This window comes from Oratosquilla oratoria, chromosome 2 (genome assembly GCF_046742065.1).
Source record: "Oratosquilla oratoria isolate Oo_2021 chromosome 2, ASM4674206v1, whole genome shotgun sequence".
NCBI lineage: Eukaryota > Metazoa > Arthropoda > Malacostraca > Stomatopoda > Squillidae > Oratosquilla > Oratosquilla oratoria.
Window position 1 is genome coordinate 53,017,855 of NC_134778.1, and position 23,632 is coordinate 53,041,486.

At 40.3% G+C, this 23,632-nt stretch overlaps 1 protein-coding gene across 11 annotated transcripts in view; it reads right to left on the bottom strand.

Annotated features, from left to right (window-relative positions):
- Positions 1 to 703: 703 nt before the first annotated feature.
- Positions 704 to 23,632, bottom strand: part of DIP2 (disco-interacting protein 2) — a 200,716-nt gene continuing 177,787 nt past the window's right edge. For 10 of the 11 annotated variants that reach the window (XM_076208289.1, XM_076208283.1, XM_076208276.1 and 7 more), the window contains 15 exons: positions 21,708 to 21,946; positions 21,338 to 21,464; positions 21,001 to 21,221; positions 19,499 to 19,708; positions 18,374 to 18,635; positions 17,520 to 17,754; positions 15,813 to 15,952; positions 14,008 to 14,228; positions 13,511 to 13,723; positions 12,853 to 13,084; positions 12,283 to 12,392; positions 10,869 to 11,258; positions 10,530 to 10,730; positions 9,472 to 9,603; positions 704 to 9,364 (listed from right to left, as the gene is read on the bottom strand). In XM_076208289.1, coding sequence (XP_076064404.1) covers positions 8,321 to 9,364; positions 9,472 to 9,603; positions 10,530 to 10,730; positions 10,869 to 11,258; positions 12,283 to 12,392; positions 12,853 to 13,084; positions 13,511 to 13,723; positions 14,008 to 14,228; positions 15,813 to 15,952; positions 17,520 to 17,754; positions 18,374 to 18,635; positions 19,499 to 19,708; positions 21,001 to 21,221; positions 21,338 to 21,464; positions 21,708 to 21,946 — 3,977 coding nt within the window. In that variant the 3' untranslated portion in view covers positions 704 to 8,320. The remainder of the gene's footprint in view (positions 9,365 to 9,471; positions 9,604 to 10,529; positions 10,731 to 10,868; positions 11,259 to 12,282; positions 12,393 to 12,852; positions 13,085 to 13,510; positions 13,724 to 14,007; positions 14,229 to 15,812; positions 15,953 to 17,519; positions 17,755 to 18,373; positions 18,636 to 19,498; positions 19,709 to 21,000; positions 21,222 to 21,337; positions 21,465 to 21,707; positions 21,947 to 23,632) is intronic. The other variant, XM_076208296.1, reaches the window with a different exon arrangement.

Consider the following 23,632-nt stretch of genomic DNA (forward strand, 5'->3'; position numbering starts at 1 on the left):
TCATGTTACATGCGCAGTGTCGTCAGCAAAGTATGAAGACAGTGCATTAAAATCTCTTCTTGCAAGCAATATGACACCTGTAAGGCTCGATGGTGCAGTGGTACCATTCTCAAGTGCTAAATCAACGATTTTAGTCAGAGTTCCGCCCAGGACAGAAATAAAAAAAATCAGCATTGTCGCACTGTGAGCTGACACTCAAACTCCAGTGTGCAAGGATTTGTGTGTGTGAGAGACACCACAACATCACCCAGAGATCAGGCCATATATGAACTCTGGAGTTCTCATCCAGGATGGTAGTATAGCTGTCAATCATGCGTCCAGCACGTGATGAATCATCTGTTGGCCGGAGATCTTCGTCGTCTTTCATTTGAAGTTTGTTTAGCGTATGAACTCTAGAACACATTAGATTCTTTTTAGTAGTACTAAAATTTTGTTATGTTGTAACTCAAATGCATACACCAGAATGCCCATGCATGACCACATTGCTTTATCACTAATGGCAGGATTTTGTGCAGCAAAAGGTAAACGAGAATGTACCCCTAATGTTTATTGGTTGTGATATATTTCTAATGTACATTATGCATGTGTACGAAAAGGTTGCATTTCAAACAATAAAACTTATAATTATTTGACAAAAAACAATATATCCTGAAAGTGGGTCATTTCTTTTCTTTAGGAGGCAAAGGGTGATTCAAAGCTGGTCTTATGTCGACATTTATTGCTTGTACTCGTATGTTAGAGACAGTGTACAAAACGGAGGAGCCTTCAGCTGCTCTTAGAAGCACAAGATGATCTTTGAAAAGCAACAGGATATGCTAATTTTCAAAACTGTCAAGACAATACAATGCTAATATTTACAAATATGCAATACGCGTTATTCTTTTTTATTTTCACAATAAATCCCTCAGTGTGGGGAACTACAGCTACCCAAGCTGTCAGTGCGACTGCTGCTGGCTGCTGCTGCTCTCAAAGGAGCACAGGTCTGCTTTCTTCTTTTCTTCTACAGGGAGTGGGTTTGTGTACTCGTGTCTAGGTTTTACTGTTTTCTTTTATTTGTTGTATTTTTCTCATGTTTTGACGTCTCGGTGTTCGTGGATTGGGACTGGATAAGGTCGACCAGGTATGGAGGTACTTGACATTGTAACTGTGACTGAAGGGGGCTTCCTATCAATTGTGACGGACTCGTGTGCGGAGGCGGGAAAATCTGTTAATATTTATGTACATACTGAACTCGTTCGTGAACCTTCCTCTAGTCGTACACTTAAACAGAGTCCTTTCACCATGTCTTGACCACCAACAAGAGTAACCACACTGAGTCTTGCTCCTTCCCGATGCACTCCAAAACACAAGAAAAATTTAGTCTTACAATGCTACAAATGACAATGATTATCATACTACCTATCACTATGTTCGAGGCTACAATATTACCGTCGTAGCTTCTATTTCACTACGAGGCTGTATTTATAAGAGATCATAATATATTTCACATCATAATACTAATAGCTATGTAATGAAAATAATAATAATAATAATTATAATGGTAGTAATAATTATAGTCATAATTGTCATAATTTTTGTTTTGTATAAAAGGCTTTTTGAGAAGCAAATTTTTACAAACGTCTAGACTAAAAGGTTATTTCCTCACATGAACTCACGCTCGATACTCGTACGCATACAAACACACCTTCATACAAACACTTCTATGCTGACAAGACTCATGGGCTAGTATATAAAAATCCTGAATAGTTAGTAATCCGTTTTCAGTGATCATATTTTGGGGGGCTAATATATTACCATAAGAAGTGTCTTTCTGCGTTACTCTTTGCGAAAATGTATAAAATATAATCGAGTGTACACAAGCCCTTGCTCGATACCTTGTACCACTTGATTCTTTCCTGAAGCACATTATTCCATCTTAAAGGGTTACAGAAAGTCCCACGGAACAAATGTTCCATCTAGAGAATTAGTCCGGACATTCTAGAGGACTACTGATAGCGAGTCACCTACATATTATCGGATCACATGTACATAAACAAAAATTGTGTTCAAAAGATGCCGGCGATGACAAGAAAAGCACCTGATGTGGGAGGATTGTGGATAAGGTCAGCTGGGGGAAGAGTTTGTGACACAACGAAGAATGCCGGTATTCACGTGGATCAGGTTATGAGGGAGGAAAAGCATTTAAGCTAGCCAACGTAAATGATTGAAGATAAAATGGACAAAGGTGACAGAGCAGAAAAAAAGTAAATATTTCAAATAGATCAATATAACTCATATAAAGCTCCATGAAAACAACAGGAATATATGTTTACCCATGTAGGGTCAAATTTACTAGTATGTGTGTGTGTGTATTTATCTAATTATATTATACAGGAGAGCAATGCTTGTTGGTTCGTCTCCTATTCTCTAACATACTCAAATTCATGTATAGTTCCAACTAAATACATATGATTTTCAATTATATTTAGATTGAATTAAAAATCTAAATATGATAATTGGTGTGTGTTAATGGTATTGAAAATGGTAATGGAAATTTTAATGGTAATAGTATTGGAAATGACTGGTAATAGTCATGGAAATGAGTAGTAATAGTAATGGAAAATAGTGGTAATAATGAAAATTAGTGATAACAGTAATGGAAATGACAGTGGTAATAGTTGAGTAAATGGCAGTGGTAACAGTGATGAAAATTATAATAGTAATAGCAATGATAATGGCATAGGTTTTTACCAGTGTGTGTGTGTGTATTGTCATGGTCTATAATTATGATAGTTTGCAATACTCAGTTACTATTCCAGGATGAACTGAGAGAACATAAAAGAAAAATATAATCTTATTTAAGTTTATGGTTATGTTAATTTCAATATACACAATACATGTATATTATAAAGCAGATTGCAATTAATCAATGAGCATATTGTAAAAAAAAAAAAAAAAAAAAAAGTGTCAAACATAAAAAGTCTGGCCACAAAAAGTGACACAGACAACACATACACTTTTTGTCCTTCACTCCCAAAGGTGCTGCCACTTATGCAAGTTATGAAAAAAAAATTCCCATTTTTAAGTGTTGCCTGTGTCACCTGTAACTTATCTGTATGGTGGACAGACTTTTTACATACATAGACTTTTTATCTTACTTTTTTTTTAACAAAATTATATCAATTTATTTTAACCTGCTTTTCAATATACACATATTGTATATACTGATGTTAACATTAATGTATATAACCATCAACTTGATAAATCAAATTTTATTTCTCTTATGTTCTCTCAATTGTTCCTGGAATATTAAGAGTATTACAATTACAAACTTTCATAATTATAGACCATGACAGTATGCATGTATTGAAATTAATAAGACACATTACATTTTTATGTGGCCTAATATATGGTAACCACCCACACATGGATACAAGAGCATTAACACTGTATGTGTGTGTGTTTGTATGTGTATTTACATAACTAATACTGTATATAAGATTAGAACTCCACTCATTCCTGTCTTTGTCATACTTTGTGTGTGTGTGTGTGTGTGTATGTGTGTGCTTGCTTTCATGTATTAGATTCAACAACTATAACCTTCCTGGGATGAGAGTTCACACCATGTGATCTAATGTTCACACACATGAACGCACCCGCACTTATACTGTAACAGCTTACAGTATCAATGGAAGGTTTTCACACTAGGAGTGTGGTTCAAATTTGGGACCCTAAGTGTGAGAGGCCATGACAGTACAGTATTCACTACACCAGCAAATGTGCACACATACATGTATGTGTGTATTTACCTAACTGTAATACTGTACACAGCTATGCTCATGGGATCCTGCCTTTAAATCAATTTATGTTGTGTACCTGGATTGTTTCTTTTAATTTGGTAATCAAATCACAATGTATGTGTGTGTGTGTGTCCACACGTGTGTGAGAACAAAAAAATCACAAATCAATGCACTTATTTTTTTTTTTATATCAACTACTTGCATCTTTTTTATCCACTCATACATACACACATATGCAAATACCCAGACATATTGTACATATGCATAAATATGTAGGTTTACAAATATGTTGACATACATAACTAGTCATTATTTTTCATACAAATAGACATCAATAAATGTGGCAAAAACAGCAACAGTGCACAACTGTACTCATCCTTCTCAAACTCTGACAACTTGGATTTTTTTCAGCACTGGGTTCCACTCATTTTGAGAAGGGTGTTCTTTATACCCATGAACAATCATCCTCACAGCATCTGTAAAGTCTGTTCTCCCTGTGTACCCATGTTAACACAGTGAATCTGCAGTGACAAGTTGTTGCCTAATCCACATCAGATCATCACTGTAGATCCTGGTGATGTGCAAAGTCAATGTCTTGGCAAATGCTCTGTACTTTCCTTTCAGATGTAAACACAGTTAGCAGTTCAGTGCTCTACTGGCTACACCAAACATACCATGCCACATGTACAGGAATTGTCAATAGGAGGTTATGAGGAAGTGCAAGCGATAGTAAAATATTTGACAGAAATGGGACGCGAATCAGCTATTATATGGGGATACCTGAGTGCTGGATGGGGAATGTGAAGAAAGGCTATTGTACATGATAGGAGGGTATGGAAATCTAAGATGATGGCATAAACACTGAAGCTCCCCTGGAGGTTGCGAGAGGAAGGGGCAAATCCTCACAACCCAAAAGAAAGGTTTACAAGATAGCAGTGTGGTTGTTTAATTCTGAGAAGGAAGATAGGATTCAAGACATGACTATTATGGAGAAAGTAAAAATATTTAATTGATATGTGTGCGAAAGTATACAATCTCCTAGCATTGTATCAGGAAAAAATTATATACAAATCAAACAAGAGAAAAAAATGAAAGAAGGAAGGTGTCTGATGGTGTGCGAGGAAACGCATCTTTTTAGTTTTGCATTACACAAGGGATGAAGAAATTAATTCTATCTTTCTCCACCCTTGTTTTGAGATTTGAACACACATTCACAGAGAGAAACAGTCCCACACTAATAGAGTTCAAAGAAAATTGTACATTTTTTTCTATGGAAGAACCCTACGACCATTGCCAGCCAGTATGAGATTGCATATTTCTAATCAATGAAGTTTGAGGTGACAGTTATCATTATTAGTAGGCAAATTCTGTGTTGGTGTTATTATGTTGGGGTTTGGAAGATCTGTGACAAGTTTACAGAGGCGTTGGGTTTTTGTTGCATCCTCTAAGCTGAGGTTCTATGATGTAAATGGTGTGGTGTTTTGGGAGCTTTTCATGGAACTGCAGGAAAGCCAGATATTTATTTTTCTATCACTGTCTTCCCACTAGATAGGTCACTATTCACCCGATTTGCATTTCATGCCCCCCTGTGATACATACGAGTAGAGGGATGGTATTAATGTCCAGTGGTTTGATATCCTCTACACCAAAATAACAGTATGGGTATGGGAGAGAAAATGGGGTACTTGGAGGGGAGAAATGAAAACAAGGAAGAGATAGAAAGGAGAGTGTGTGGGAAAATGGGGCAAGGGAGAGGGAGAGAGGGAGAAATGAAAGAGGAGAAGGAAGGAAGAAGAGAAAGGGGACAGAGAGCACGAGTGCCGCAGCTAATGAACCCGACATGTACCAAGTGTGCAATACGTTAACATTTTGTCTGTTACTTCTCCAATACACTGAAAAAGGGCACTTTCCCAATTATTTTTGCTTACTTCACCACTCCCTTCACTATTTGGTTGCTTTAGGTCTTAACTTCCAAATACATACTCGAAATAGAGGAAATCTATCAAAAGAGTCACCCTATTATTATGGAGAAAAGTCAAAATATATATATATATTTATTCATTTTTAGCTTCTAGCAATTTTCCCCATATTATAAAGATATTTTTTCTCTGTCTTTGGTAAGCAAAAGATGTTTATTTTTTCTCACTGGTTAATATATTGTTGGCTGGATTTCAGCTATCTTTCATTACCGTAGTTGTGAACCAAAACTTAACCAATCCAATTATAAAGGGGAAAACTGAATGGAATTGCAAGATCAACCATTCTGTTTCTATTTTGTCTATGTGGAAGGACAAACACACACACACACACACACACACAATATATGTATACTGCATATACACATCTGTCTTGGTATACACAACACATGAATAGTTCTGTTATGTACTCCTTATATGCACAAATGACTTTAAGCCAATAATTTATCATACTCCTATGGTTTTAATAGGCTTATAAAGTGGAGACACTGTACAATTTTATTTGCTCATTTCATGCATTTAAACATATTTCAATAATTTACATACATTGCAAAATGGAAAACCAACCCAAAGCCTATGAATGGGATTAATTGGCTGTTACTGTATTACAATATATTTTCAAAGAATAATACTTCTGTACTGATATAAATACCATTTTCTTATCCACATTAGTGAAAAGTAAATAACCTGAAAGTAAAATAATGGTGATGGGAAGAGAACACAGAGGGCTGGTCTGTAGGAGGAGAAGGCAGAGGGACAATTGTGACGGTGAAAGGCAGAGCGTGGGTAAAGGTCGTCTGGGAATACATTTTGACGGTAGGAAATCGAGGAGACATTGAACTTTACCAGACAACTGGTGGCATGGTTTTTGCTGAGGACGGGTTTGGTGTTGCTGCAGCAGTTAAATTCCCCCACTCTTCCTCTCATCTTTTGAATTCTTTTCCTTTTCATGTGCCCAGTCTGAGATTCCTCATAAACAATGCAGGATTTAGCTCCAGATTCAAAGTGATGCAGTCTCCAAGTACACAAGTAATTTTCATGTTCTTCTGTACACATTGCACTCCATATTACAATTTACTTCCTGCCAATCCTGTCACTCCTTAGTCACAAACAGCAGTATTTCATTTTGTCAGCCTAGACGTAATTAAGAGTCTACAGGTTGGAGAATACAAGGATTTCGACCCCCTGCACGTGGCTGGATCAGTGCGTATTAGGTGGATGTGGGGAATGTGCGATTCAATACTAAATTCCCAAATGCACTGGAAATAAGTTGAGTACTTCAAGTGAGGGAAAGGAGAGGGACAAAAGGATTCAATAAAGGTGAGGGTCTCATTCTATGCCAAATTTAATCCTATCAAATATAAGCTACAATTTCATGATATAGCTACCTAGACTATCATTATTGTCACTCAACACTGAACACTTCAAGTCCAACGCAGTTTTCTGTGTTTTACCATCGCTACATCCAGAAACACATGAAGACAATCACTGCTGTCTTATCCTGATCCTATAAATGTATAATTTTTTGGTATTTTTCTTAAAATATTAAAGGAAATATTTGAGCTAATTTTATATTACACACTAATTGACCAACCAATATTGCTGAACAAATGTAAAGAGAAACAGATTCTCTTTTACCTGATTACTGGCTCTTATAGCATTCGATATAAAACCTCACAATGAAATCAAATTAAAAAAATTATGGTGTCAATCAGTAACATCTTCATTAAAATAATTCGAACTTGTCAATCACCTTTTTTTTTTCTCCAGATAATATGTTTCTACAGTTTTACATATTCCTCGGTCAAAGTAGAGAACTTTGTGCAACCAAAGTATCTACTGACCTTCATGATTTTCTATGGACACACAAGTATGTATACACCTTGGAACTAAGAAGAATAACAAGTTATTTTGTAATAAAGTTATAAAATGTTTAGTCTCACTTGCAGACACTTTTTTTTTTCTGTAATCATATAAATTTGTCTTACTTTATGGTTACAACAGTTTTGGTGTTGGTTATTGAAACTCCAGTGTGCCAAGACTTGCGAGTCTTTCTTGAGTGCACACAATGACTCGGGCCTTTCAATATTAGCAGATCACAACATAATTTGCAATAATAATCATTTTCTTGTATAGACTCTGAAACACAACATACTTCCACTCTGCTTACAGAAACAGCTCCAGCAATTAAACAAGAATATGTACAGATGCGGTGGTCCCAGCGAGGAAACCCCCAATAATATTTACAGTTTGGCCTTCTTCGTTGCTGCAGTCAGCAACTGTGACTAATGACTTGACGAAATGCGTGCATGGGCAATCCCACGGACACGCACCACAGTGAGCGTTATCACATAAACTAAGAGGCTCTCTACTCAAGTCCATGACTCAATCACTCATATCACCTTTTGCTTGTTTTGCTATCACATGGACAGTGGCACTCGGCCTTGCAAACCATTGCTTGGCCATCTGTCGTGGTGCCCAGGTCATGAAGTGCAGGTAAATCTGACCTGAATGCATGTTGGCATTGTCTTTGCACGTTATTTGTCCATGATTGTTTTGTGATGCTTACATGTTGTAGGCTACATAGATGGGATCCAGTTGGTCAGCTAAGAAACCATCGCGAAGGTGCATGCGCTGCTTTTCTCCACGTGAATTGATGGGCACCACTCCTGGGTCGACGACCACGATGACACCTGTGATTAGTTGGTGCTCCTCCAGCACTGCTGATGTGATAAGTGGCACCAAGTCCAATGCCTCGTACTCGGCTCCGTCCAGTTCAACCACCACCACGAGAAGGTTGGTCCAGGTGAAAACGGCACACTCTGCAACCTTCTTGTGGCATCGCATAACAGTCATCTCGATATCAATGGGATGGTACCGCATACCTCGCAGCATCACTGTCTCGTCCAGAGAACCCACCACAAAGACAGCATCATGCAGCTCCCCATCAGCCTGAACAGACTCTGTGCGACGCAGGAAACCCAGATAGCCTGTACGTGCATACACCTCTCCTGTTGCTCCTGTTACAAGCTGCGCATTGAAGTGGTCACCCGATGTTCCGTCGTCCCCATAAACGGTGAAGTAGCCACTTGCGGTGTGGGGTGACTGGACCCATATTTCGCCCAGGTGGGAATCCGAGCACTGCCCCTTGGTGTCTGGGTTGGCTATAACTACCTTACAGCCGGGGAGCAGTTTTCCAGACTCCATGAGACATAGCGAATGCGGGGCTCCACGTTCCACCAGTGTCACCCGGTCGTGTCTCAGTGAACGTAGGTCAAGGAAGACAGTCGAGGGGTCTGGGGAAGAAGCACCCTGTAAGCAAATGGCCACGTTGACTCTACATCCGAAGCTGGTTGACACTGCTCGTGGTGACAGTCCAAGGCCACTAAACAACTTGGAGAAGGAATTGGTGAGTTGAATGCGAGGTCGTTCTTCGGCTACCACCACACATGTACGCACACATGCCAGATTCACTGCGCGGGCCTTGAGAGCTGCAATCGATGATCCTAGACCTTTGGTGCACAATTCCATGACACCGTAAGAACAAAATGTGTCCCGAACTTTGTGCTGTGACACAGCAGACAGCCACAGGGCAGGATTCACTTCAACCTGCACGAATGGAAGAATTATATTAGCAAAAGTATGTACACCCTGACCAGTAGTAATGTAAACATTATATATCAAATATTCAGTAAGTTTTTGGTAATAGGACTCACTTCTCCTGGGGGAATAAGGATGGACTGGTGTCCTGAGTATACTGAGGACAGAACCCACAGTGCCAAGCCAAGTCCGCAGTAGGGATCTAGGCACAGGGCTACTACACGTGATGGATATAATTCACATGCAACCTGTACAAATGAATAAAAGATTTTTTTTAAATCTATATATAAAATTATAATTAATAGTTATTTTAATTAATATGAAATAATAAAAATAATGTTTAATATCAAGGATATATGCCATGTTTTTTTTTTAGATGCAATGACTGATGTAGTGATATGACTGAACTGCATAGTTTGTACATATCTAAACCATGTACACATTTATGCAAACTTGTCAGTGACATGTGATACAATGTTATACCACATATGCTCATATACATCCCATGTGAACAAAGTTCCTATCTTTTCCTATATGCATTGTAGCATGCAGATGCCCATATGTGTATCTATGTTCATAATACAACTTTATGTATATATTATATGGGTGCATCTTATGACGTCAGGTTAGATCTGGCAACCATGTATGCCTAAGGCATCAGGTAATTAACTATGGGTACTTAGTGCTGCTGGTCATAGTACATGTGCAGTTAGCCCATTTGTAATTACCTAACTATATACCACAAAACCATGTTACTTTCTACATCCTTATCTACACCACATCCTCATACTGATACAATGAGGCCCAAATTACTGTGCACAGTACAAGGAAATTGAAAGACTTTTAGCTAATATCCCTTGATAAAAAATAAATGGAATCTTAAGGTCACTTTTTTATAAGCGATATATCATATGAACACTTTGCAAGACAGACAGCATCCCTTCAGACCATGTCATTTCTTCATACATTTATAACCACTCCTAATGGATTCATAATTTGCCATCTTTTTCTTGCTCAACAATGGCCTCCTCATTTCCAATATTTTTTGTAATTAGTTATACCTCTGCACATTCATTCCGTAAGTCCAAACCATCTCAGAAAACGTAACAAACAAAAATACAAATTATATGACTAACATTCAGGTAAAAATTCTATACAAGTGTTGTCACTATACCTTCATGCTGAGACAGAGAGCTGTTGCCCCAGCATGGGACATCTTGATTCCTGCCAACATTCCTGTGGTGGAAACACTGAAGTCTAGATATGCTATCATTTCTGGGGTTGGGGGTTTATAAATGGAGGGGAGCCTCTTCTTGGGCAGGTCATCTGTGTCTAAGATTGGAGGCCACTTTTTGCCCGAGTCTATCTTCTCCTCCTGTAAAAATACAAATGAAGATTATTCACAAATGTATCACAATACTTAGGTACATTATAGTGCATTTTGGCAACAGCAATACTTCTTACAGTAACATCACCATTATGGGCGGCATACAAAGATACATGATCATCTTACCTTACTCTTCAGCAGCTTAACAACTGTAAGTGTAGAGAGAATGATAGAAGACTTCGAAACATCCACGACTGTGCGAACTGTGTTTAGGGTGGATGTCAAGTTCTGGGGATGGGGTGGGCGAATAGTGACTGGAACGGCGCCTACGTAGAGGCAGCCGTAGAAAGCAGCAATGAGGTCCACCCCAGGAGGATAGATAAGGGCTACGTGGTCCCCAGTGTTGATGTGGCCTTTCTCCAGTAGAAGGACGCCCACACGTTCCGCTTTCTTGTGAAGTTGAGAGCACGTGAGGGACACTGCTACTTGGCCTTTGGAGTTTAGCAAAGTGAGGATCTCATGGCCTTCTGTTGTGTGGGCTCTCCACTTGAGGATATCAGCAATAAACTGTGGATGCTGTAAAAAATATCAATTCATTAAATCCTAGTACACCACTCATGAAAAATTAAGAATGTAAAATACAGGAAGAAAAGAGGGAGGGGGACAGGTAAGATTGGGAGTGAGAATAAGGAATTATATTATATTTCCCAGGCTATTCAAGGGTCAGTTTTAGATTGAAAAACTTCCCAATTAATTAAACACTTTTCGATCAGGAATTCAACCTTTAATTAAACAAAATAGTTTCTTTTTAGCCAGAAGAAATGTACAAGGTATGTTACTTTGTTCACGAGGCTACTTTTGAAAACATATGAAGGTACAGGAACCAATGATGGGTACCTGCTAGTGGAGATCCTGCAAAACACGTTAACTCTCTCATCTCCATCAGGAGGTGCAACCCCAAAGGGGCACTCACTCCAGACCAGGCCCAAGAGATCTCTATTAGCTTTAACAATATTTCCTCCACCATTCCATATAAAAAGAGTTCACAATCAACAACTGCTCTCCTCGTACTTTCAGATCATGACGCAAAGGCCCAGACCAGTAAAACACAAACAACAGTCTATGGTTTCTTTCTAAAAAGATCTTTGGAAGGGCCTGAGGACTGTTGTCAACTACTGTGGGATGCAATTCTATTCAATAAAACTTTAGCAACAATATTATTATCACCAAGGAAATCAGCAAGAACCCCCTTTCCATTGTTCATCTTCAAAATCCATCAACAGCCCCATCCTCTATCAAGAAGTGTAGCTCTGTATGGTTACCAAGGTTCTCTGCACTGGGCTAACATTTTTACAGTTACTTATCTACTTGTTCAATTATCGACCTATTTATTTCTCTCATACAAGAGCTGATAATTTCCAACTGCTCCCCTCCCCCTCCTGCTTGCCAGTGACATGGAAACTTATACACATACCAAAAGGCCCAGAGACCTATGAGAAATGTGGAAATCTGTTGCTTGCTATACTGGAGTTCTAGATTTCTTGTTAATCAAAGTCAAGGTAACAACAACCATCATTAAGTGGACAACACCTGTACTTACCCTTCTGGATGCATCCTCATCATCCAGGAGTCCAATGTCCCTTCCTTGTGCCATGGCTAAGCGATTACCTTGTACTAAATTGCCCACCATAACACTTGCTGGGCCCACATCTGCAACACAATTAAGTCATGTTTTCATTCATACTTGATGTGAAATATTTCTAAAATTCTTTTATTACCATTTCCACATAGTGACATAATCCGTAAATTCTACTCTGATTAACCTCTTCCATACGGTGCCACCTACGTAGGCGGCATGAGGAGCAAGTGGATACGCGAGGCTGCCATATCGGCGTCTTGATTAAATTTATTGTAGTTGTCCCTGCGTTACTAACATACTCTCTAAACTGGCTCCATCACATTTTCTATCTTATCAAAATTCACGGGTGAAAGAGAGAACGATCGATATAAGCGGTGACTATTTTTTATGGTCCGAGTATTATGACGCAACATCGTACGTCTGGCAGCCAATGCTGCCCGCGAGATTTTGGCCCGGAGTGAAGTGGTTAATGTCAAATGTTTTCATCCACAATACCAAAGGGGTAACTGCTAAAAAAAATTTAAGCCTTACCGTGGTGTACCTCTCGTGGCTTTGGTAGGTTGGTGACGCACGTGTGAGGACACATGAGAACATTAGCTGGATGCAACGAGCCCTCCAAGAACTTCTTTTTGGTTTCCGAAAGATGAATTCCTCCAAGAGGAGTTTTTGGGAGGTGATTAGGAGGTACAAGGGCGAGGCAATAGATGCCAACCTGATGGATGCTGTCCACTGCCTGCAGCACACGTGACATCCACTGGAAACTCTGGGGGAGGAGCAGAACACACATTTTTATCAATCTTACTCACAATGGGGTGAATGGAAAATGGTTGTGTATGGATGATGCTATGATGCATGAGGGGGAGTGGGTGGGGAATGGGGGTTGAGGGAGTATGTGTGAGAAATAAATTGACACAGTCCGAAGGGATTTCTCCCTGTCTTCTCCTTTTCTGCATGAAGGGACAGAGAGAGGGGGGTCGCCAATATGGATGTGTGTCTTGCGACACACATCCAGGGCAATGGACAAGTTGCAGGGATGACCCATCATCCAGGAGGTGCCAAGTTAAGAGGGAGGGAAGAGGGTAGAGGGGAGTGGAATATGTAGGGGATGGAATGGGAGTGTTTTTTTTTTCTCACCTCAAAATAAGAAATACAACATTTCTGTTTGTTCAACAGATGAACGGCCACTTACCTCCTCCTCTGAACAATCTGGCCGTTGCTCTGCGATGACACAGATGCGTTCATCCCGTAAAACTTTGTGAGAAAAGACAGCAATTCGACCTCGATAAATGAATTTCATGGGTTCTACTGCCAAAACCGTAGCTATGATGTCATCTGTGTTGTGTTTCCGTGCTGTTACAGTCATCAGACCATCTCTTGAACCACACACAAATACTAAACCTCCCTGTAAAATCACATTAATCATTAGCATTTATGTAATAATAAAAACTATATATACTTGTATAGATCCTAAACTTTAGCTACATCAAACAATAATATATTCAACTTCCTCTTAATTCAAATAATGTTACTCAAACCGTACATGAATTTTCTAATACTGTACCGGCAGTGTTGATTAATTCTTACATACATAGGCTACCTCCCTCGTAAGGGGGAAAAGCCTTTGATACATGTACGATTAATTCTTAGAATACATATTAATAACATAGTTAAAGTACATGCACTTACGGGTCCTAGGAAACCAAGTAGTCCTGTTCTAACATAATGCGTGTTTTCACTGATTGGAGTATTGTCTGGCAGAAGAGGCTGCAGGTGGAAGGTTGTGTTGGTGAGGCCTTGCAGACCCCAATACTGTGCTCCTACTGCAGTGCCTGCTACACAAATTTCGCCTACTTCATCTGTGCGACATACATATGGTGCTCCATCCATCTTGACCACCACAATCATAGCTGACAAATGAAATGTATTTCAATATACATACACAACACAGATGATAAAATAATTCTGAAACAAAGTTAGTGTATTATAAAAGTTGTATCTTAACAGTCACTTCTAAAATGAGTACTGTATAATATCTAAACAAGAATTTCTGGAAAGGATATTTGTACAGGTCCTTTCCTACTTAAAAAAAGAGTGGCTGAGTCAAAACACACAAACATGTTCAACTAGGGCAGACATATACACACATACATACACACACACAAAATTAATTTGCTTTTGACTGGAATATGCAAAGCACTTCTACAGCATGGCATGAGAGCTATAGACAGTTAACCCCCACCACTTCATTACAGAGCAACCCGCCCCCACCCCCACCTCATACACTCAAAAAAATTAAAAAGCAGCCAAAAATAAATCCCTCTTGGTTACATCAATTTGTCATTCACTCATAACTACAGTGAGTCCTCCTTATACAGTAATTCTTTATCCGGCAAATTCACAGTTACGGTATTTGGTAATTACTACCCTTGATTCTATTTATGATAAGAAAAATTCACAGATACGGTATCCACTAGATATTTTGAAGAGGAAAGAGCAGAGAGAAGGTACATCTGCCATAACCTATTATTACATGTTATAATGGGTTTGATATACAGTAATTTCAATTTGTGGTAAGGTTTTCAGGAATGCATATGTACTGTATAATGAGGACTTACTGCTTTCCACTCACATCCGTCTCTTGCCATCTCACTTTTCTGCTCAACAGACATTCCCCTCGTACCCAAAGCTCCCTTCCTCCCATCCATCCTGTTCTTGGTCTTCCCATTAATTCCAAGCCATCCACCTCTGCCTTCCACATTTTACATTTGTCTTTCTTCACTTATCTTTTCCACTTGCTCAACTTTCTTTCTACCACCACTCTCTACTGCATCATTTTTCACTCTATCAATATTTATAACCCCCACCATACTTCCTAAACACTTAATTCCACCAAGATATTATATTTACTTGCACCCCTACCTTTATAATCTTCTTCTACCCACACTTTCATTCTCTATTACATGTGATCCCCTTTCAATGGATTTTGGTGGTAACAGAAAAAAAACACTACACAATCAAAGTATACCAATAACCTATCTTCACAATCCTTAGTAAGTCTGATATCAAATTATAGTAAATATGTTAAAATCATTATTTTTAGCAGACCAATGACCACCACCCTTTTGTCCATTAAACTGAAGAACAGATGTACAGGGAATCCTTTATTATGAAACTCCAATGTATGAAGATTTGAAGTTATGAAAAGAAAAAAAATGAGGACAATTTTCTCTATACAAAAGGCATATGTTTTGATGGTATGAAAAGAAACATGAAAAAAATCATGAAAGTACTGCACAGAACCAAGTTTAACATATGATTGATTGCAGAGCCAGTCTCATGTAAGGCAAGACTGGCATTGCTTCAATATACAGATTAATTATCAATACATGAAAGTGTTTAAAATTATCCCTTTCATACATAAGGGATTTCCTGTACTACTCTTAAGAAAAATTAAAATGAATTGAACAATGTGTACACATTAATCTACTTACAGCCTGGTAGAACCTGCCCACAATCTTGAAGGGTAAGTGAGGTGAGGGAGTTCTCCTGATCAACTCTCACTACACCATAACTGAGACCGTGCATGCTAAGCACACCACGGCCAACTGCATTTGCTCCTCCATGTCCAGGTCTGTAGGTATGAAAAACGATGGTGAAAACCCAGAGCTGAGTAATGCACATGTGCACACATATACACATAGGAGTGGCCAAGTCAAAGCAACCACATCATACACATACATATACCAAGGGCTGTTTCCCCCTTACAAGGGAGGTAGCTAAAGTCCAAAGGCATAATTCCACTCCCACCCATTTCATCCCCCACACACTCCACTCCCAGTCACCACCCCTCCCTCTCTCTTTTCTTGGCTCCACCTGGATGATGGGTCATCCCTGCATCTCGCCCACTGCTCTGGGTCAGAAGCAATGCAGCAAGACACAGCACATCCAAAGCAAGACTGCTTCATTTAATCAGTGACCCCCCTCTCCATCCCCTCATACAGAAAAAGAGAGGATGGGGAGAAATCCCTTTGGGCTGCATCAAAATATCATGCACACACTGCCACAAGCCCACCCAACAAACCAATCCCCCTGAGACCACCACACCCAATCCCCCTGAGACCACCACACCCAACCCCCCTTCCCCTACAAAGCAGAACTACACAGGCACTCCCCCAGTCCTCCACTTTCCCCCAGACAAACATCAAACAACCCCACCAGCCAGCCCACCTCCACTGCACCTCCCCCGCAAGACACTACACAACACCCACCCAACCCAGGTGTCCCACCTGCTCTCATCACCCCAACAATTGCCTTCACCTCATCTCCCCCCACCCACCACCACTGCCCTCCCAGTGCCCCCCACTGCAATCCCCCAAAACTCTGCTCATCCTCCTCCTATTGCCACCCCCTCCACCACCATCTCTCCACCTGCACCCTCCACCCCACCCAATTTGCCTTCACCTCTTCTCCCAACTTCCCTCCAAAACATCTCTTTATCACCTTCAAAATCCCCTGCCACACTCCCACCCCACTCCACATCTGCTCTTCTTCCTGCCTCCCCCATCCCATGCTCCACCCCTCCTTGCACCTCTCACACGATTCCACCCTCCTATCCCGCAACCAAACTGAGAATGCTCACCTCCTCTCTTCTACAACCCCCCCAACTTCACCATCCCACCACTACTCACCACCCTTCCCCTGTCCTCCCCATTCCACACATCATCTTTGCACACCTTGTGACTCCATCTTTGAAACCTCCTTCACTCCCCCCTCAGTCCCCCAACACTCCTTTCCCCCTTCCCTCCCTCACTCCCCGCTCAACCCACCCTCACACTCCTTTCCCCCTTCCCTCCCATCCCATTCAAGCACCCCCCCACCCTCTGTTCCCCTCCGAACTATCTATCCATCCTCCACTCTCAGCTCACCCTCCACCAACATACACACACACACACACACATATATATATATATATATGCATATAAACCTATATATATATTCAAAAGTTCAGACATTTTCTTGTACTAAGAAAACTCTCCCACCCCTAAACTGTATGAACACTGAACATGCCCCAAGTTTGGAGGCAAAGTGATGATTGGAGGAGCAAGACAGAGTTTGTGGGGTTGACAGAGAGAGTGAGAGAGAGAGAGGGGGGGGGGAGAAGGAATAATATTACAACAAAAATGTTAACATTTCCTTACCTTCTGACAGAGACAGTCAGAGCCTCAGGTGAAGAAGCACAGGGACAAATGGCATCAGGCCTTAGTCCTTTTGTCTGGAACACTGCTAAGAACTGATCACAGGAGGACAGAGACCATGGATTTGCACCATCAGCCACCAGTAGGAGACGCAAGGACTGAAGGTTCACGTCTTTGTGGTCTTTTGTAGCAAGCAAACCCCAATGTAGATCGCGGGATTTGACGATGGCTATACTCGCTGCAAAGAACATCAAGATACAATCACTGGGCTGAACCAAGAATATAATCTTTTCTCAGACCAGAAAAAAGTATTAATTTCTGGGGTTTATGTATCACTACAGGTGATGTTTTTTATCTGCACATTATATTGTTCAAAGAAAGTAATCATCACATACAAGCTGTAGCCTAATTGTTATACAAATATACACCAGAAGGCTCTTTCCCCCATATAAGGTAAGTGGTCAAGTAAAAACACATCCACCTAAAACCCTTTGTTGCCCCATACATCTTAACACCTCAAGGATGAGGGTCATTTCTTCTAATACAGAAATAAAGAAGGAACACCATATCTATATATCAAAGGTTTCTTCCCCCCTTTTTTATGGGAGGTCACCAACCAAGGCATGCACCCACACACCCCCACCCATTCCACTCCTACTTGTCACCCATTTGTTTCTCTTTTATCTTAGCTCCTTGAGGATAAAGAGCTATCTCTCTTTCCCACCCACTGCCCAGATTAAAAGCACAACTGCAAGACAAGACACAGGACACCCACAGCAGGGCCCCACATCTTTACATGGCTACCCTCCCTCCTCATACCCTCATGCAAAAATAGGAAATACTACAAATCTACTTACCCTTAAATCTTGTAATCATATGCATCCATGATGCAGGGTTAACTTTCATGACAGAGTACGGGATAAAAATGATGTGCATCCCATTGAAGACTGAACACAGCATGGCGTGCCACAGTCCCACTTCACGCTTGAAATCTAATACACACACAGCCACTTCACCCTCAGTGTAGTTACAGGAGGATGTGAGTGTGCGGCAGTGCGACAGCATGGCAGTCCTGGTCACTACTACACCTTTCACAGCTCCATCCTTGTCTGTTGTGTACTGTGGAATAATGAAAAAAATAAATACACACACACACACATATATTTATATATATATACCAATGTTTATTTCCCCCTTACAAGGGAGATAGCCCAAAAAAGACATAAAATCCACTCCCACCCATTCCATCCCCACACACTACACTCCCATTCACCCCCCTCACCCCCACCAATAAATAAAATAAAATACATATTGGTAGTGTCAAAATTCATGAGTATTTTTTGACATTTACATACACTGTTTCACATAAAATCCTCTTCTAATGGGGGGAGAAGAATATTGTCATGATATTCCCAGTGTGCTGTAAAAGACAACTAAATGGGATGTTGTAAGGGGACTGGGAATCTCACTTTCTGTATCTACCCTGCACCCATCCAGTCAAGGTATCACTTGATATGGCAAGCCACCCTTTCAAGGGAGGCAGTTAACAGTCAAACTACACTTTCTTGTTCTATTTCACAATAGGTTGAGATTTCCCCTAGTCACTTTACTTTGTATAATACTGACATATAGTAAACACTGTGACATTATTCTTGCCCCCTGACAGGGTGCCACAGAAAAATGAAGAGGAGTCACATGGGTTGAAGAGATTTTAAAGGAGGGTAACAGAGGAAAGATAATAGATTTTATTAGTATTCCTCTTTGAGTGAAGATCTCCAATTATAAATCAATAAAACTGCGTGATTGGTCTGTAGAAATACCACTTCAGGTTCCTAAATCAACAACTGCATACAACTTATGCAAGCAACATACATTACAGGGTTTTTTGACATTCTATATTCTATCAGTTGGACAATTATATTTAAATTTCCTACCAGACTTCATCTTTACATACGACTATGAGTGAGCTGGATATCACATACTTCAATATATGCTGGTGAGTCATCCATGAGACGTGGAGGAGGTTGCCAGTCTTTCGGAGGCTTCTGAAGATGATCTGTGATGAACCAAGTAAGCTTGGGCCAACCTTTAAAAGACACAACTTCTCCGGCACTGGTCTTTGGTAGACCCTTAAAACAAGCTTCCGAGGTCAGTGCCACTTGCACCCCACAGGATCCCAGAAGGAATCCAATCTGTAAAGAAAATGAGATGAACATAACATAAAGGGGTCATTAAGGTGTCTACCAAATGCTTCAAATACAAATAGACCTTCTACTGAATATTTCTGATAGCATAATTGAAAGTCACAGGAAAGCAAATAATTATGTATATACTGCAAATTTTCATATTCACTGTTTATATAATGGCTATGATGCATGGGAGTTGGTGGGGGATGGGGGGTTGTGTATGTTAGGGAGTGGTTATGTGTAAATGATATTTGGATACAGGATGAAGGAATTTCTCCCCATCTTCTCTTTTTCTACATGAGGGGATGGAGAGTGGGGGTTGCCAATTAAATGAAATGGCTTTGCTGTGTCTTGTTGCATTGCTTCTGACCCAGGGCAATGGGTGAGATGTAGGAATGACCCCACATCCTGGAGCAGCCAAGAAAAGAGGGAGAGAGGGAGGGAGGGAGGGGTGGTGAATGGGAGTGGAGTGGGTGGGGATGAAATGGGTGGGAGTGGAATTATGCCTTTTGACTTTGGTTACCTCCCTTGTAAGGGGGAAAAAAGCCCTTGGTATATGTTATGTATGTATATAATGGCAATGAATAGGTTTTGATTGATGTGCAGTAGGTATATGCTACAACTCGACCACCCCCTGCAGAAGGTAGGTATATGTTGGCTACCCCCCATGTAAGGGGGAAAAAGCCTTTGGTATATGTATGTACCAATTACCTGAAGGCTGCTGGTCTTTTGCAAAAAAGACCAGACAATGGACTGAGTGTATGTATGTTTTTTAACACTATCCATATAATGAAAGCATAACCTTATCTTTGCAAGTTCTCCTTGAATGGACTTTTGAAAAACGACAAATGTAGATCACAAGTTAATGTTGAATATGTGTTGTTCCACTCACTTTTCAAAAACAAGAACACATAAAAGTATTGGAATATCACAGTAAATAATTTATGCTAAGAAATGTGAATGTGTGTGTGAGAATGGTGGTGGGAATGGAGATATAGATTGGGTAGATCAGAATGTTAACATAAGAACATAAGAATAAAGGAGACTGCAAGAGACCATAAGGCCTACACTAGGCCTTATGTTGAGGGCTTGTGGAAAGAATGTATGAGGAAAGAGGATAGAAAGCAGAAGTTAATGGAGTGAGCTTGAGATTAGATAAAGAATGGGGGTTGATGGCTAGAATGAAGGGGAGGGGGTTGGACTTTGGAAGCACAGAAGACAGAGTGCAGAATATCTGGTTGAGTTGGCAAGATGAGTGTTCAGTGTAGAATTAACCCTCCCAGATGTATTCCACTTGCCTGTTGTGATCCAGCATCTCTTCTGGAGATGGGTACTTCAATGGGAACAGGTACAAGCCCTGCTTGTAGACAAGCGTAGAAGGCGCACATGAATGAGACTGGATCGTTGTTAGGGTACACCAGGGCCACACGATCTCCAGGCATTACAGTTCCTTCGCCTCTACCACCCAAACGAGTCAAGAGGTTGTATGCCATTTTCTGAGAGCGGCTCAAGAGTTTGCCTGTGGAATCATTAGTGATAATTAGTTATAAACAAACCTGTATCTTACCAAATGTAAATTTAGTGTGAACCTACTAGTAACTTTTCCATTTCTTTAACCAAGCTCCAAATCCTTACCGTAAGTTAATGAGACGGAAAGCTTTCCATTGGCATCAAGAATGGTGGCCACAGGAGCTTTGTACCCTGATGAGGAACCATAACGATATACCGCATCCTCGACAGATCGAGGAAGTCCAGATGGAATCTGTAAAAATACACATTATGAGTATAAATAGCTAGTTAATTAATGCACTGCATGTATTGAACAACATTCTTTCTTCTTTTCCTGTTGATGTTTCCCATTTTGATATGTATAAAACAACATTAAGACACATAAATGCATACACTAAAGGCTTCCCCCCCCCTTACAAGGGAGGTACCCAAAGCACATTAAAAGACAGCACAAGATTAATAATTAATCAGACAGTCTTGAACAAAGTTAACTTGCCATTAACTGTTCACCCCTGGCAGGAGTCATGATCATTCCTTCAGGTTTTGGGGCATTAGGATCTTTTGGGTTAGCTGCAATTTCTAAGTCCTCCTCATCATCAACGTAAAATTCCGGCAGCGGCCTACGCTTGGGTCTCTTGAGTGTGTTGAGAAGTTGTTGGATCTTATTCGAAACCTTCCAGCGCCCGGTGCCTCTCCAGTTTTCTGAAATATTATAGAGAGCGTCTCGCCACTCGTCTGCAGGCCAGGCCGCCACCAGACCAAGGACGGTCGAGGGTCGCGTGTTAGTCTCAAACCACCACGTTAGTCAAAAGCAACCTTACTGACAAGCATTTGTACACCTCCACCTTGCACCACTGCGCACAACTCAGCATAAGCAACCCTTGAAGCAAAACTGGAAACACTTTTGTCTCAAGTCTGTTAATTCACATGTGCCAAGCCCTAATCTCACATGCACAACCCTTCTCCCAAACAGAAGCTCATAACATCACTAGTGTTTGACTAAAGTTCCTGCAATCACCTATAGCCAATGACAAACTGGAGGACCATTTAGCCAAAACTCTTCCTTTAGTTCAAAAGCACAAAACTAAAGAATTATATGCACGTCCCATCAACACCTAGTATAACAAGGTTTAATGATTAGAAGGAAAGACAAATAATCAAATCAATATTCACTTACCCAAACACTTAGTGTTTAACTATCTATATACATAAAATGCAAAAACTACAAACCTACAATGTGTTCAGCCTGTCAAACACATACATCATGCAGATACAAATTGCAAAGCAAAAAATCATATATTTCTACAACTCAACAAAAATTTAAAAACCATTCCACATGAAAACTATACAACAAAACAAACGAACAGGTGCACAACCATCAAGAAGGAAAAAAACATCTGGAGTGAATCAATCAATTTGTTGCCGCAGGTGTCATTTGCCGGAGACACATGGCTCCTACATAACTGGCAGTGGCCGCCAGAGTGGTTCACATGTCATTCAAGGAAGAGATACTGTGTCATTGTCTGAGTATGTTTAGAGCTTGACAGTGAAAAATGAAGTGTCTGATGTCTTCTGTATAGTGATCACATCTGGGGTAATTTGATTCTGTGGCTAGGCCTATTCTGTGTTGTTGTTTTGACCTCTTCAATACAAATCAAATATTCACACACACATCAGGTTGCTTGATGTATGACAATGCATCAAAATACATGCATTACAAAATATCAAGTTACCACTGTTATATTCATTCTCTTTCACCCTGAATAAATGTCACAGAAAACGTGATCAAGCCTGTTCACCGAGTATGGGGGTCACTCAGCGACTACAAAATAAATATAACCAGGAAGCTGATGCCAGCATCCTTGTACACCACACTCGTGGCTCGTGACACGTACATAGGCGTCATCGTATTCAAGAGGCTGGGTGGTGGCCCGAATGTAATCATGCCTGAATAGTTCTTACTTGCTGCGGGAGGGATTTCTTGGTTGAAATGAAGTCTGGGGAAGTGAGGTGGAACACAGAGTTTAGGAGTCAACCTTGGAACACCTCTTTTACATTCTGTGCGTACATGTGTATAGATATGTCGTGAGGTGTATATATTTGATATATGCTGCTGTTATTATGTGACAGGATGGATGTCTGAGATGTCTAGCTCTTGCATAGTCATGTGCTTTTCGTTTTCATGTACTGCTTTAAGGGTATGATTTTGGATTCTGAGTGTAGATGATCTATTGGCATGATTTTAGTAATGCAGTTGTTATCCTTCTTAATGCTTTGTTTTGTGTACTTATGGGTGTGGGATGGGTGAAGTTTGGGCGAGTGTCTTGGATGGGCCATCCTCCTTATAATGGAGAAAGGGACTTGTATATGCATGTGCTCTGTATATTTCTGGAGTGAATGATGGTGGGCAGTGGACACATC